This window comes from Gorilla gorilla, chromosome 2 (genome assembly GCF_029281585.2).
Source record: "Gorilla gorilla gorilla isolate KB3781 chromosome 2, NHGRI_mGorGor1-v2.1_pri, whole genome shotgun sequence".
In the NCBI taxonomy this organism is placed as follows: domain Eukaryota; kingdom Metazoa; phylum Chordata; class Mammalia; order Primates; family Hominidae; genus Gorilla; species Gorilla gorilla.
This window is the reverse complement of record NC_086017.1, coordinates 176,179,555-176,195,905: the sequence shown is the minus strand read 5'-3', so window position 1 is coordinate 176,195,905 and position 16,351 is coordinate 176,179,555. Positions and strand designations below refer to the sequence as shown.

Here is a 16,351-nt window from a genome sequence, read left to right as displayed (position 1 = left end):
GGCCTCATTATAAGTGTACTTCAATGGTTGAAAAGTTCCTTTCATTTAAAGGTTAAAATTTTTACATATAAAGCAATATATATGTATATTTTAGTAAACAACACAATTTTATTTCTCACAGTTCTAGAGGCTGGAAGTTAGAGATCACGGTGGCAGCATGGTCAGGCTCTGGTGAAGACTCTCTTCTGAGTTGCAGACTGTAGACTTCAGATTGTATGCTCACCTGGCAGAGACGATGTGGGGGGGTTCTCTCTCTCTCTTTTTTTAATAAATGCAGTAATTCTAATTATAAAGGCTCCACCCTCAGTTCCTAATTAACTCCGATCTCCTAATACTATTACATTGAAGGTTAAAATTTCCACATGTACATTTTGGGGAGAAAAACATTGTCTATTGCAATTCCCAAGATTTCATTACAAAAAGAGCTGTCATTTTCCACCTTCTTGCTCTGTCCTGTTTCTTTCCTCAATCTCTGTCTTTGTCTCTGTCTCTCTCTCTTGTTTCTCTCTGTGCCTCTCTGTTGTATTTTTCAAACTGAGGATGTGAGCTCCAATGTTATAAAGTGCCCTGTGTATATGCTTACATGCCAGAGAACGGAGAGAGTACCTAGGCCAACAGACAGGGAGGAACTCAGGCAGAGAGTAGTTCAGTCCACACTGAATCCTGGTAGCTCGTCCAATCCAGGTTCATTTGAGACCACAGTCCCAGCCTCATCAGACACCCTGAGGAAAGGCGCCCAGCTAAGCCTTGCTGATTCCGGTCCGTACAAATTGTGAAATATTAAGTAGTTGTTTAAAATACTAAGCTTTGGGGTGATGTTGTCAAAGAAGAGCAGATCGCTAACCTCATCTCCCAGGGCCCAGGATCCTTCCTCTCTCTGCTCCTGCTCCCCACCCTCAGAATCTCTACAGCCACACTGGCCCCTTATTCACTTCTGACAGATTCACTTCCAGTTGTGAGTGTCTGCACCATGGGTGGCTGCTCTTTGACACTGTTTCCAGAATTGTATAGGGTTGGCTCTCTAAAGTCATTCTGGTCATAACGTAAATGTCACCTCAGTGAGGCATTTGGGTCATGACTTCTTAACCCTCTCTCCCAACATCTTTATTTTTACTTATAAATCAATAGTTTAATCTCTCCTGTTTCTATTTAATATTTGCTCTCTCATTAGTTTTATATCTTTATCACTTCCTTCTGAATTCTAGAAGGACATCTCTGTTTTTCTTTTGTATCTTCTGATTTAAATTTGCCAGTATGAAAGCTAAAGACAGCCATAACAATATTCTTCAAAGAAGATGAATATACCAATTTAATTTAAAAAAAAAAAAAAAGAAAAGAAAAGTCCGTAAAAAGTTAAAACGAAGACAGCAAATTTGGGAGGTGAAAAAGTTCATTTGAATGTGGGTCAAAGGTCTCATTTCTAAGTTGATGGTCAAAAATATTGTTTTTAGCTTGATAATGTTAGCTAAAATTTAATTATCAAAGCAATATTGATTTTATAGTAAATAGCAATACAACCTGAATCCCAATCATAGTTAAAGTTTAGTTCTTAGTATTTATGTACAGGAATATTTGTCCATTTTCTTAATACATTTTTCTAAATAATTTAGTCAGAAATTGGTAGACCACGTTAAAAAGTTTAAAACAAAATTTTAAATGTTTATATTCAGTTCAGCTTCTGAATTCTGAATTTTAATGCTACCAGCAATTTGACCCATGTTGTTTTTTTTTAATGTATTTATTATTTATTTATGAATTAATTCAATTTTTGAGACAGTCTTCACTCTGTTGCCCAGGCTGGAGTGCAGTGGCACAATCTCGGCTCACTGCAACCTCCACCTCCCAGGTTCAAGAGATTCTTCTGCCTCAGCATCCTGAGTACCTGGGACTACAGGCGTACACCACCGCCTAGCTACTTTTTGTGTTTTTAGTAGAGACGGGGTTTCACCATATTGGCCAGGCTGGTGTCAAACTCCTGACCTCATGATCCGCCCACCTCGGCCTCCCAAAGTGCTGGGATTCCACGTGTGAGCCACCACATCTGGCCTATTTATTTATTTTTTGAGAGAGAGTTTCGCTCTTGTTGCCCAGGCTGGAGTGCAGTGGTGTGATCTGGGCTCACTGCAACCTTAGCCTCCTGAGTTCAACGGATTCTTCTGCCTCAGCTTCCAGAGTAGCTGGGATTATAGGCATGTGCCACCACGCCCAGCTAATTTTTGTATTTTTAGTAGAGACAAGGTTTTGCCATGTTCTCCAGGGGGGTCTTGAACTCCTGACCTCAGGTGATCCACCTTCCTCGGCTTCCCAAAGTGCTGGGATTACAAGTGTGAGCCACTGTTCCTGGACCTTTATTTTTTATTTTAATTTTACATACATATGAATTTTTTATTGTCTTAAGTAAAAATAGTTTTCATGAAGAATTGTAAGTCCTACATATATACATAAATAAGCACGGGTTAGCATTTCTCCTGTAGTATACCTTCTGGCATTAAAACTTCATAGAATGTACGTATCTCATTGCATCACCAAAAATTTGCCTCAATACATTTTAATCAGCTAATGTGCCATCACTAATATGTTTACTGAATAAGGTAAATAAAGGAGGATACTATACCATCCATGTTTTTATGGGCACACATTATTTAGCATAGTTGGATAATTAATATAAATCTGATAGTAAAATTAAACCGGGATATCTTTTGTAGGATAGTGGAGCCTGAGGTAAATAGTGTAATACTTAACGCCTGGAAAAGGTTACATTTTTGCCTTTGCTAGGCCTTTGTTGTGGAATGTTGTGTCAATCTAGTTAGGAGCTAAACTGGGTTTGGATATTGTTGTTGCTATGAGTACCCTAATTGAACTATAAGCTTCATATATCTATAGAATCTCTTTAAGATTGAAGCAGGGGTGGTTGTAAGGATGGTTGGCTTGCAGAGTGTGTTTTTCTCGATGTCTGCTGATCCTTGGTTTTAGGTCATATATTTTCCTCTGTGCCTCAGAGAATATCTCTTTCCATGCTCTTGACCATTCCCTTAACAGTAGACTACTGTTCCCTGTTTCTCAATGCTCTTTACCTGGTTTGATAAGGGTGTCGTTCTCTGTTCTAGTTTGGCCTCCATTATAGCATGTGCTGGGTCCCTGGGTCTCAAGGGCGTGGCCTTCTCAGTGTTTGTGTTCCAACCCAGGGGCAGGGAGACCCTCCTAGTGGTCCAGGTCCAAAACATATTTCTGCCCATTCTCCAAGAGAGTTTTTTTGTTTTCTTTTGTTTTGTTTGTTTGTTTCTATTTCATTCCCCTAGCTTCAGGTCTTCACCTGTGTCCTAAGGACACCAGATTTGTTACCTTTTCCCAGCATCCTAAGGCCTTTGCTCTGTAGGGGAGCACGTGGGATATTGTACTTTTCTTGCAGTAGCAGTCATATATTTCCACTGAAACTGTCTCATAAGGGAGGGATTCACAAAACTCTCCACCCAGTCTGCAGTTCTACGCATGAGAACTTGTGAGTGGGTGCAAATTCCCCTGTGCCTTTGGCTGACAGAGTTTCCACACTCTCATGATTGCCCACACTCAGCTTTAGCAATTCATTACAGGTTTCAGTGGCATACTCCTTACTCACTTGCATGACATTGATGCCCATCTGCTTCAAGAACACAAGAGCTAATATCCTGTAACTCTTTGAGCTCTTCTGGATTTACTTAGATTTTGAGTTAATAGTTTTACTGTAACTCCAACTGCCAAATGGGTTCAAGAAAAGTTGTATTTTGAAGAGTATTCAAATGTTTTCTTATAAATGTGGTAGCCTTATGACCTTTCCAACTTTCTAAATTTTGTGCAGAAGGCAGAATCTAGACATTTTGAAGCGTAAACTACTTTTTGAAAAATCCTGTTGCCAAATTAACCTAACAAAAATGTAGAAAGTCCTAACAATTCTGTATTTGTGAAAGATGCTGACATATTATTCTCATTAAAGCATGTCTTGATGTGGTGTTTTCAGTTTTGTGCCAACAACCTAGTTCCTATCCAAAGCACAGCATTAGATGTTTCTAGGATCTTTTGTTGGGTAAGAGTGAAACAACTCATTAGGCTTATGTATTATGGGTGACATGTAACATGGATTTTTTTTGCAATTAGGATTTCTTTTTTTTTTTTTTTTTGAGACGGAGTCGTGCTTTGTTGCCCCAGGCTGGAGTGCAGTGGCACAATCTCAGCTCACTGCAACCTCTGCTTCCTGGGTTCAAGCAATTCTCCTGCCTCAGCCTTCCAAGTAGCTGGGATTACAGGTGTGCAACACCCTGCCCCGCTAATTTTTGTACTTTTAGTAGAGACATGGTTTCACCATATTGACTAGGCTGGTCTCGAACTCCTGACCTCAAATGATCCACCCACCTCGGCCTCCTAACATGCTGGGATTACAGGTGTGAATCACCACACCTGGCCAGGATTTCTTTTAATATAATTTGAGTACTACAATGTAAACCTAAAATGAACCCCAACTATTAGTCTGATGTCATATTGTAGCTATAGAACTTTGCGTATTCTGGGGAAAATAATTACAATGCTAGTATTGTAACATTTGTCTTGTATATTATGAAAACATCAAAGAAGTTTTTAACAACATAAAATGTCTTCACAATGGCTGATTCTCTCATTTTAATTGAACACTTTTCCAATTTATTCATAAAAAGTTTAATAAATTGAGACTTTTGCATCCAGTAGAAGTGCACACATTGTTTATGAGGCAGTGATTGTAGAAAGGGAATATTATTCTTTCATTTATCCTCCCTATTACAGATATGGCATTATTTAACATACCGATAGGTTAGAATGGTCATAAAAATCTCACACTGTGGTAAATGTGAATATTAGAGCTGGACAGCGTTTCTTGATTATGTTGGTGGCCATTGGCTTAGAAAACATTTGAGTTAAATGAGCAATTGAACCCATATTTTGTGCCCAAAAACTTATGTTTCTAGAAATAATTGATTATGTGGATGAATACAAAAAGGAGTTTTGGAAGATGATTGCTGTAATCTTGATTGAAGAATTAGAAAGGTCCACGTCTTGGAGATGCTTACTCATAGAGACTGCTTCATTACTTTCAAAAAATTTATACTTGAATTGATTTCAAATGTACTTTTAGTAACTGCTAGTTAATTAACAAATATTATTCCAATTAGGTTTTATGTGTGAAGAAAAGATAAAGTAAATGTTTAATCCCTGTTTCATTGATAAGTTACTATCATTGTTAAAACCTTCATAGAATTAGAATTAAAAATTAGTTTGAGAGAGTCTGGTGAACACCCAGGTCTATGAAGTTTTACCAATTAACTTTAATAGTATAGCAATAACCTTAGAGAAATTTGAAGAAAAAACAAGTTTCTAAGCTGGTTTTAGGATTCTCAATTTATTTGCCAAAGAAATATGGCCATAAGTTTCTGTCAAATATTTAATTAAAAGTAGGTAAGCCTCACAGTGCTCTAAGCAGAGTGGATTAATTTCAGAGTTGCCTCACTTTATTTTTATTTATGTTTACTGTTATTTGTGAAACTTCTATTTCAGGAATGTATAAGTTAATAACCGTTACAGAGAAATCATGTCCTGTTTAAATTTCTTATTGTCTCTAGTCTTTTTAGAATAGCTGTTTCCAATATGTGAACAAATATTTCACATTCCAAAAGTGATATTTTCTGTAATAAATTTCCTAGAATAAAATATGGAAGTAGGAGAAAGAAAATTATTAACAAGCTGAATATTTTAGGACTGGAATATTTCAGGAAAGAAATGTATTTTCAATTATATTTATAATATTTATAGTGATAATTATAAATATTCTCAGACATTCATTTTTATTAGTTGTTAATTTTTGTGTATTTCATAGCATGGATAATATTATACAGAAAAAAATTTTTACATATCAAATGACTGAAACTTACTAGGTAGCAATTTGTTTTGTCAATTTGCTTCAGTGAAGATTAAAGAACGTTTTTTAAATATAACTGGGAGGAAGTTCCCCAAGAACTTATATTTGAAATCAACCAGCTCTTCTCCATCTATCTTAGTCTGTCTGGGTTTCTGTAACAAAATACCACAAACTTGGTGGTTTGTAAACAATAGAAATTTAATTCCCACAATCGTGGGTGTTGAGAAATCCAAGATCAATATGCTGCCAGATTTGATGTCTGGTAAGGACCCATATCCTTGGTTTATAGATGGTGCATTCATGTTGTGACTTCACAAGGTGGAAGGGGAATAGGTTCTTTTTGGGGCCTTTTTTATAGAAAAGCACTATTTTCATTCACAAGAGCTCCATCTCAATGACCTAATCACCTCCCAAAAGCCCTAATTCCTAATAGCATCATCTTTAGGGTAGGAATTTCAGCATATGAATTTGGAGGGGATGTAAACCTTCAGACCATAGCACCATCCAAGTCCACAGTTCACATTTCAAAAATGCAGATTTGACAACACAAATAAGACTTTTGTCATCAAACAACAAAGCATGAGTGAAACTCCTTTTCATTTTACAATTATCTATAATGATATTATAATCCTTTTAAGGTTTTTGTTTTTTATTATTTCTTCTTAGTCTTACATGTTTATTCAGTGTATCTATGCAAATAGTTTCCTGATTCATAAAAATACTTGGCAAGTTACATAATGGAAGGCCAAAGAAGGTAATAGATAATGCACATAATCCAACTAAGAACCTCTAGATCCATAGTAGAGGTACTTAACATTTTATTGTTAGAATTCATAATTCAATGGCCAATATCTTGTCATATGTTATTAGATGAGTATGAAACAAGCTACTCTAATGAAAAGATTCAAATGTTCACTGGGTAAAAGAAGATAGATTATTTCTTTTTCATTTACTATTCAGAAGAAGGTGAACAATCTAGGGTAGACAGGTAGCTATGTTCCACAAAGTTGTCATGGAATCTTATGAGCCTTCTAACTTTTTACTCCACTATCTCCAAGGAAATACATGGTCAAAGCTGACTTACAGAAATACATATGTGTTTGGTTCATAGAATGAAGTAAAGGATGAATGAGAGAAAGCTGTTTCTTTTTAAAAGAAATGTACTATGGAAGTCACATGCATGAAATCAGGTTTCATCCCATTGACTAGAATTTAGCTACATACACAAAATTAGCAACATGAAGGGTTTAATAGCATAATCTGGACAGCCACATACCCTATTAAATTTAGGTGGTTCTATCACTAAAAGAAAGAAAAGAGAGAAAATGAAAAATTAGCTGTTAATGGTCAGATTATAATAAACCATGTTTTTAACAAGGCCATATTGTAGCTGCAAAAATTGACTTTTGAGTATGTTGCTGTTTTATTACCAATGATATATCCCTAGCATGATTTTGTGTCTCCAGTGTCCTGAACAAAGATTATGATACCTGGCAACTATGTTACTGAATTGCTCTTACTTCTGGGCATTATTCAATTCAAAGCTAGCCTTCCTTTCTCTAGCCTCTATAGCCACACAGCACAAGTCTAAATCCTATAATAAGCCTCTTCCAACTTCCTGTTACTAAGAGACCCTGCTCTTCCTTGTTTGACCACATTTGAGTTCTGTATAGACTTTGACTGGTGAGCTTTGATAAGGGAGAATTGATATGGATATACAAGTGGCAGTCACTGCTATATTCTACTGCATTTAAAACATCCTGAAAAGCATTTTGAATTAAGGGAAGGCAAGGAAAGCATTGTTCTGGCTCTCTCTGCATTTTGTCTCACATGACCAATTGAAGCAATTATGGATAGCTTTAATATGAGACAAGCTAAGACAGCACTATACTACAAGCATGAAACACATTGTTATGAAGGGAAAAGTAGGGGAGATGAAATGGCAAATATGAAAGGTATAGGGTTTTAAAAATAAGGTTAAGAAATTTGGTTCTCCGCCTCCAGGCATTAAGTATCATTGGACTACTGCACTGGGAATATAATGAGTTGAATTATTTTGTGGTGAGAGGTGGGTGGATTTACTTTAGAGAAAAGAGAAAAGTTGAATAACTGGAGTTTGGGAGACCAGTTAGGAAACAATTACAATAATGTAATTGTTATACCAGTAGCAGCAAAGTAAATAGAATTACATATGAGACACTGAGGAAGAGCACTTGCAGAATTAAGTGTCAATGTATAACGCTTAACAAAAAGGAATTAAAAGTCTTGAGCTCACGTTGCTTGGGGAGATGTAAAGATATCAATTGAGATAGAGCTAGATAAAGAATTGTCTTGATGGAGCTGGTAAAGAGTTCTACTTTAGACTGTTGAAGATATCTGGAAATTTGGGCATGAAGCTTCTAAGAATCGTTACATCTAGAGATACATCTAAAAAGTCATCTGTGCTATTTATTAGCAAATGTGTGATGATATTTATTTATCTATGCATCTGTGTGTAAGACTGGAATACCAGCACTTGTATATGTCCTATTTTCTGGAAGCTCTTCACGTAACTCTCCATCTTTTGGTCTTTCCAATGGTTCTGGTGTCTTGCCCCTGACTTTGTCTTCTCCTTCTTCTTCTAAAATCTTTTGTATCCAATATTTTTTATGACCCAGGCAGGAACCTCGGCTTCCCTTTTTATATTTGTGTTCTATTGCACCTGCTTCTGTCTTCTAGGAGAAAGAACTCAAACAAATTCAACACCTCCCAGAGCTTTCTTCCATTCCTTCTTCTCTTGCCATGTGGCTGTTTTCTTTCTAGTTTTTTCACAGGCCTCTAAAAGAAGCAGAACATTTTTTATTATTTAATATTTTGAAATATCTCTGCATTATCGCTGTGAAAATTCGATTTTTGTCTTTTTGTTGCATCCTGGTGGCAAGTAACATATAAAACTAGTATATTAATTCATGTAACTTTTAACCTAAAGTGCATATTTGAGGTCCATGATTTAACTACTGTAGACGTCCATGATTTAACTACCATATGTTTGAAATTCTGACATGCACATTTCAGAGAGAAAGTACATAATACTCCCTAAAGAGAGTAGTTGAACATTAATCTGTTCTAATTACACTAGGTGTCAATCACCAGTTATGATTCACTTTTGGTGTTCACAACTCATCCTGCCTGCTGACTATCCAACTCAATTTGGGGATCATTTTGCTTATGAAGTTTTAAAGTTTTTGGACAACTTTATATTAATAATTGAAATTTTAAGAATTTATATTTGTTTTTAAATAAAATGATATGTTTTAAGTTAAAACGCCTTTTTAATTACTGTACATAACTTCCTTATGCTTATAATTGAATACATTTATTTTGTGATTTTTATCTGAATTTACCTTCTAAGCATTTTTTGAACACCTTATTCTATTGATTGAGGTTCATTGTTGGAACCAGAGCTAGGGTGGCAGAAGTAATTGCTTAAAACAAAGGCCAGTTTGTCGACATGACAGGGAGATAAAGATACGAAATAGAAGGTACACAAATTCAAAATCACACAAAGTTTTTTTTTCTGTTTCTTTAAGACTTTCTTTTTTTTAATTATACTTTAAGTTCTAGTACATGTGCACAATGTGCAGGTTTGTTACATATGGATACATGTGCCATGTTGATGTGCTGCACCCATTAACTAGTCATTTACATTAGGTATATCTCCCAATGCTATCCCTCCCCCCTTCCTCCACCTCATGACAGGCCCCAGTGTGCGATGTTCCCCTTCCTGTGTCCAAGTGTTCTCATTGTTCAATTCCCACCTATGAGTGAGAACATGCAGTGTTTGGTTTTTTGTCCTTGTGATAGTTGGCTGAGAATGATGGTTTCCAGCTTCATCCATGTCCCTACAAAGGACATGAACTCATCCTTTTTTATGGCTGCATAGTATTCCATGGTGTATATGTGCTACATTTTCTTAATCCAGTCTATCATTGATGGACATTTGGGTTGGTTCCAAGTCTTTGCTATTGTGAATAGTGCCACAATAAACATACGTGTGCATGTGTCTTTTTAGCAGCATGAAAATCACACAAAGTTTTTAACTGGAGAGAACAAAAGCTGTTACTTGAAATATTTCTATAAATAAAGGAACATGTAAAGGAGGACTGTTAAAACTTGACAGAGGCTTATCGTTTCAATTCAATGATGTGGAAAGCTGGAAAGAATCTTTGCTCTCACTTTTAAAGGAAGAAATAAAAAGACAACTTGTTAACTATTTATCTTGAATCTATCAGAGAACTAAAATTAAAGAGAAAACAATTGATCTGAAATATAAGATTTATCAATGTTGTTGCATAAATCAGTAGTTTATAACTTTTCATTGCTGAGTAGTTTGCTATTGTATGGATATGCCAGAGTTTACAGACACTTTTGTTGTTTCCAGCTTGGGGAAATTATCAATAAAGCTGTTATACAAATTGGTATACAGAATTTACAATCAGCTTGTCTATATTTACTTCATGGAATTTTGATTTAGATTATATTTTATGTGTAGATCTAATAGTGGCAAATTGGCAGCTTAATACTGAGTTTTGCAGTCTATGAATATGGCATATCTCTCAATTTTTAAAATCTTTAACTTTTTCATCAACATTTTTTGGTGCTATTCTAATTGATAATCTAGCTATCGACATATCTCTGTCTATATCTATATTTTAGTTTCAGTTTCCAATTCTTCCTTGCTATTATGTAGGATCATGATTGACCTTTGTATGTTGACCTTATATCCTGTGACCTTGCTTTGCTTGCCTATTGGTTCTAGGAGCTTTGAGTTCATTTAGTGAGATTTTACACATATAAAATAATGTGGCATATGAATAGAGAGTAAATCACTCAAAAGTTTTATTATATTTTTCCTATTTAGATCATTCTGGACTGATTTTAAACTTATTGCTATATAACTGATTTTATATACTGAAATTTCTCCTTTTTATAGCTACTGAGTCTTAAAACAATCCATGCATACTTTTTTTAAATTTTCTTTTTAGACTCATATTTAGTTTGCTTCAAAAACTAATTGCTCTACTTTATGCAAACACATTATTTTAATATATATTTTGTTGAAAAGATAGTATCCAGATGGTATGCAAGGCTTAGACTCTGACAATTTCAGAGTCAAATTGGGGTCAATAATAATTAAGCAATATTAGCTCATATAATTCTCTTAGTGATTTTATAGGTAGTATTTTGCCCACAATTTCTCAGGTAAGCATAGTACAGCCAGCATTTATATCCAAATTTATTATATCAAATCCATTGCTTTTAAACATTATGCTAGCTTAAACCAGTAGTGTAATTAATTTTATACATTTTACTACATGAAATGAGAAGGTTTACAATATGATTTTTTATAATTCAATGAGTGCTATCTGTGGTAAATAAACAGATAAAAATGTTGATTTTATCTCTAAATTACTGATCTGGGCACCTCTACTTTATGTTTTATACTTAAGGATTTGGTCACTTTTTCAACCTTAAGATCGAAGACAAGATACAGGGAATAATTTTTATTTAATCATTACTTTTTATAAAATATTATCTTCTAATTGTTATATCGTGAAAATTTTTCACAGATTCTGTCTTTCAAATATGTTTCTACTTTCCAGTGAGGATCTAAATTGCACACAATGAAACAAAATAGTTATTATAACAAAATCCCAACATAAAATAAATATAATTTTGAAAAGAGAAAAAATAGAAAACTACTTTTATGTTCTTAAGATATTAATAGTTCACAGCTTTGAGAAATCAAAGAGTATCTGACAGTACAATTACTAATTAACTTAGATTCCCAGAGAGAAACATTTATGTAAACTACTTTCAGGGTTAAGGCTTTTAACAATTGTATGTTGAGCAGAAGATTATTAAATACTGATAGGCTGGTGAGGGTGCAATAAAACTTTATGAGTAGGTCAATATATACCTAAGCAGCTTTCCTTGATCATTATTTTGGCAGCCTTATCCAAGTCTGGTACAACATAGCAAAGAGAACAGGCTATGAAATAAGGTAAGTCTATGGCTCATATGTTTTTTGTTATTTTTATGTTTTCAACTAATTATATTTTTTCTTAATTTGTGTTAGCAGTATTCCCGTCTATCTGCCCTAGGCTAAAATAGCAATATCATATATTTTAAGTTGCCATTTGAAATATGTAGTACCTTGTATTAAACAGGAAAAAATATTTCTAATTTTTTTTTTAAATACAGGATTTTTTTTGGCCCAACTCTTCATTATAACTTTTGTAAGACTTAGGCGGACTCATAGCAAGTTTTGTTTAATGACTCTATACGAAAGAAAATGACTATTGATTAAGATTTTGAAAAATAGATGAATAATAAAGTATGCTTAAATATATTTTAAGAAAATCTATATAAAATAGAATGCTACATTTATAAAACATTACTGTTTTCTAGCTGACCTTTTAAAGATCATTCAAGTTGTTATACAATAAAGTATTATTCATCTTCATAATAAATATGCAGAGAAAGGGTATCAATATATATTTTCCAAGAAGAGTTGCTTAAAATTACTGTAATCCAAAAATTACAGGGATCATATTTTTTATCACAGTAATTTTAAGCAATTGTTTTAAATTTTGTTTTGATTTTTCTAGACAAAGGAGAGTTTGTTTCATGACAAAAATGCATTTTTTAAGACTTTCCTTATCAAAAAGGAAAGCACAATTCTCATTATTGACTTCTTGGTAGCAAAGTAGGTTATCACTTCAAATGAGATTTACACTTATTTAAAGTTGTACACTAAATGTAACTTTGTCATTTCTCAACATAACATCACGCAACTGGGCTTCATTTTTCGAACAGCTTTGTATGTTACCTGTCGCTCTGTTTACTTTACATTCATTTTCTTTGAAAATTACTGATGCAATAAACAGCTTACATATCTGTAACAGAAAATTGTACACTAAGAATTAATGCTAATCTGCAGATATTCATTTATAAGCTATACTAAAAAATTAAGTTTTTGCTTACTTAATATTAGCCTCTGACTACTTTTATAATTTTTGCTAACAAGAATGTAACGATCTAATGGAGGAAATTAACATATACATAAATAATTGCAATGGACATTTAATATGCTATGGTGAATGAAGAAAGGCTAGATTAACTGTGCCTCAGAGTGGTAAGGAACTCACCATGGCATTTGAATTGAGCAAAATTTAGAATTCACCTAGAAGAGTGGATGGGGAGGGATTGAAATTGAACAGCAGGTATGAAGGCAATATGTTATCTAAAAATTATGCTGTGGTGCTGGGGATAAAATGAAGGCATAATTCTAAAAATACTTTGAAGATAAAGTCAAATGAACTTACTGAATGATTGAATGTTGTAAAACATGGAAGAAGGAATAAAAGGTGTTTAGGTTGGGACAACTGGGTACATGAGTTGACATAGTTACAGAACAGGGACCATTGTGAGACCAAAAAAAAAAAAAAAAAAACAAACGGTGATTTTAAACCCAATAATTTATTAAAGCACTTACTGTAGTAATTCTAAGTTCTACTTTGGTATATGTCTTTGAATTAAGATTTATACTAAAATCATAGAATACAGATAATCCATGGAAACTTGAGAACTAAGAAAAATAAGATATATGTGGTCAAAATTTAATTAAACAAATATGATTTCAGATAATTATTGGAGATGTGTTCTTTCCTGTCTACATTTGGGTATCTTCCATATGCTACCTCAAAAGTATAATGTCATTTAATAATAAATATGTATTCTTGATATAAGAGTTTTGTATATCTCATTTGCTGCTGTTTGATGAAGGAACTTGGTGAAAATTCAAAAGATTTTTAAACAGAGTAGCAACTCCCAAATATATACTATTCTGTCAAATATATGTATTTATGTTCTTTTCGACAATATTGTGGAAAGTAGTGTTGGAATTAGAGAGAGGAGAGTTCAAGAAAAAAACTGAAGTTTTTAACTTTGAACTATAACTTATTCTTTGTTAAGCTTAGAGTTCCTGATCAGTAAAATGCGAATAACTATTTCCTTCATAGAATTGTTGTGAGAATTGAGAAACAGTGCAAGTGGAAGCCTTTGCCTTGCAAAATGCTCTAAATGAGAAGGCAAGACACACCTACTTGAAGATCTTTTTTTCCATCTGTATTTTCATCTTAGTGTACTACTACTACTGTAACGTGCATCAGTAATTCATTCCTTTCACTTTAAATTGCATGTGTTGCTTACATTTTATATCAGTATAAGTTTCAGGTTATTAAGTACATGCTTAATATATTATTAAGTAAGTGCTTAATTTAGGATATTATGTAAGTGCTGTCTTCAACTCTGCATTATACTTAGTAAAAAACAGAATATGTAATTTAATGAGAATTGTTGGTGGTTTATTATAGTTATATATTTTACATTTTAAATATATATTCTTTTGTGTTTTTAGATGGCAAGAAAGAAATTTAGTGGATTGGAAATCTCTCTGATTGTCCTCTTTGTCATAGTTACTATAATAGCTATTGCCTTAATTGTTGTTTTAGCAACTAAGACACCTGCTGTTGATGGTAAGTAGTACATTAAAAGCATGGCTACATTATCGTGAAGTTAGGAGGAAGTTACTCCACAATAGTTATAGGTTTTAAAAAATAATCTGTGTACGATGAAACACTCATAGAAAAATCCAGGGTAAGTTACACAATTACTTCAATTTTTTCTATTCATTATATTCCATTTATTTCAATGATGAGCTCTTGTAATTAAGGAATCCATGTGCTTTGACATTAATTGCCTTCCCTAGCTACTTGACAAAGAGCAAAGAGGCAAAGGGATCAAATTGTTAATGTAAGGTGGAATAATCGCCTACTGGTGTGAGCATCATCTCATTAGTGGGAAAACCTGGGTTTTTGCTCCAGCCTTCACACACTTGCAAAGGAAATAAGGATTTTAGCAAATATTCTTTGTTCTGGTTAGATTTTATTTTAAGGAGAGAGAGAGGTTGTATGAGAAAGGCAGGTAGAGGAAAGTTGAAAAAAGACTTGGATAGTTTAATTATCTTTTCCTGAATATTTTAATTCTAATTTAGAGTTGGTACATATGGAATGCTGAATCTCTTTCTTCATTATTCTCTCTTGAGCAAATCAGCATTGTAAAGGATGTTACACATTATCTTCTAGACTACAGTTAGCATTTCCTATTCCTGTTAATCTTTTGTTTTACCTACTTCCAGAAACTGAGAGCTTACTGTATTATGAAGCAATATATTTTAATGATATCTCATTGCTGGAATGTTATTTATATGGCGTTGGTATCTACCATTCTTCGCTATTCCAGCTTTCTCTACTTAACTATCAAATTATTCCCTTGCAAGGGATAATTTGAATAACTTTCACCTACTTTCCTCTTCTCTAATTTCTTCTCACCTTCTCTATATGTTTTTCATAACTCATATTGCTCCATCTTCTTTCTTCAGCTATAAAATACAAGTTGTAAGTACAGTATGAATGTATATTTTGTTACCTTCTGAATCTACACCAAGTTCTTTTGTAAATATATTTTGTATTTCTGCAGAAACAGTCAATAGGATTCTACACTGTCAATTTTAAAAGTATGATTGGATCTTTTCCTTTTGATGACTAGTGCTTGAATTTGTGGGTCTTTTTAAATGCAAAATTTATTTTAAAATTTTCATTTTATATGAATTCATGTATTCTTTCAAAAAGTACTTATTACTTGATAATTCTGAGAAAATTAATTTAATGTCATGTTTTATTTTATTGAGTTTTTTCCTCCCCCAGAAATTAGTGATTCTACTTCAACTCCAGCTACTACTCGTGTGACTACAAATCCTTCTGATTCAGGAAAATGTCCAAATGTGTTAAATGATCCTGTCAATGTGAGAATAAACTGCATTCCAGAACAATTCCCAACAGAGGTCTGCAGCAAAAGTCTTTAATATTTTTAATGAATATATACATTATTATATTAAGATAATTGCTGAATATTGGATCAATCTTATTTAATAAAGATCTAGACATAAATTAGGCTGAATTTATCATTTTATTATAGCTTCCTATTATAAATGATAGATAATGGAAGTTACTGACCTTGCTTTCCTTTATCTCTGCTCAATTTAAATTAACAAGTTAATATTCATCCATATTTAACAAGTTATAGTTAATTTTATAAATCTTCATGAAATTCTGTCATCTCAAATCTACTTCTTGAAGAAACTATGCCTTTGATAATATAGAACATTTAGGAGGGAGTATATATGTTCCAGCAGAGTATTTGTAATGATAGCATTAAGAAGTATCTGTGGAAAACAAAATGATACTCATTTTATGAAAATTATTAATTGTTTTTAATTTAGCAATTAGAAGTGAAGAAGAGAAAATGGAGAAAATTAGGAGTAACCAA

At 33.4% G+C, this 16,351-nt stretch overlaps 1 protein-coding gene across 1 annotated transcript in view; it reads left to right on the top strand.

The window, feature by feature from the left end:
• Positions 1 to 11,899: 11,899 nt before the first annotated feature.
• The window catches only part of SI (sucrase-isomaltase), a 100,122-nt gene continuing 95,670 nt past the window's right edge, over positions 11,900 to 16,351 (top strand). The window contains exons 1-3 of the mRNA XM_019023079.4: positions 11,900 to 11,963; positions 14,382 to 14,499; positions 15,730 to 15,866. Of these exons, the coding sequence (XP_018878624.3) occupies positions 14,382 to 14,499; positions 15,730 to 15,866 (255 nt within the window). The 5' untranslated portion in view covers positions 11,900 to 11,963. The remainder of the gene's footprint in view (positions 11,964 to 14,381; positions 14,500 to 15,729; positions 15,867 to 16,351) is intronic.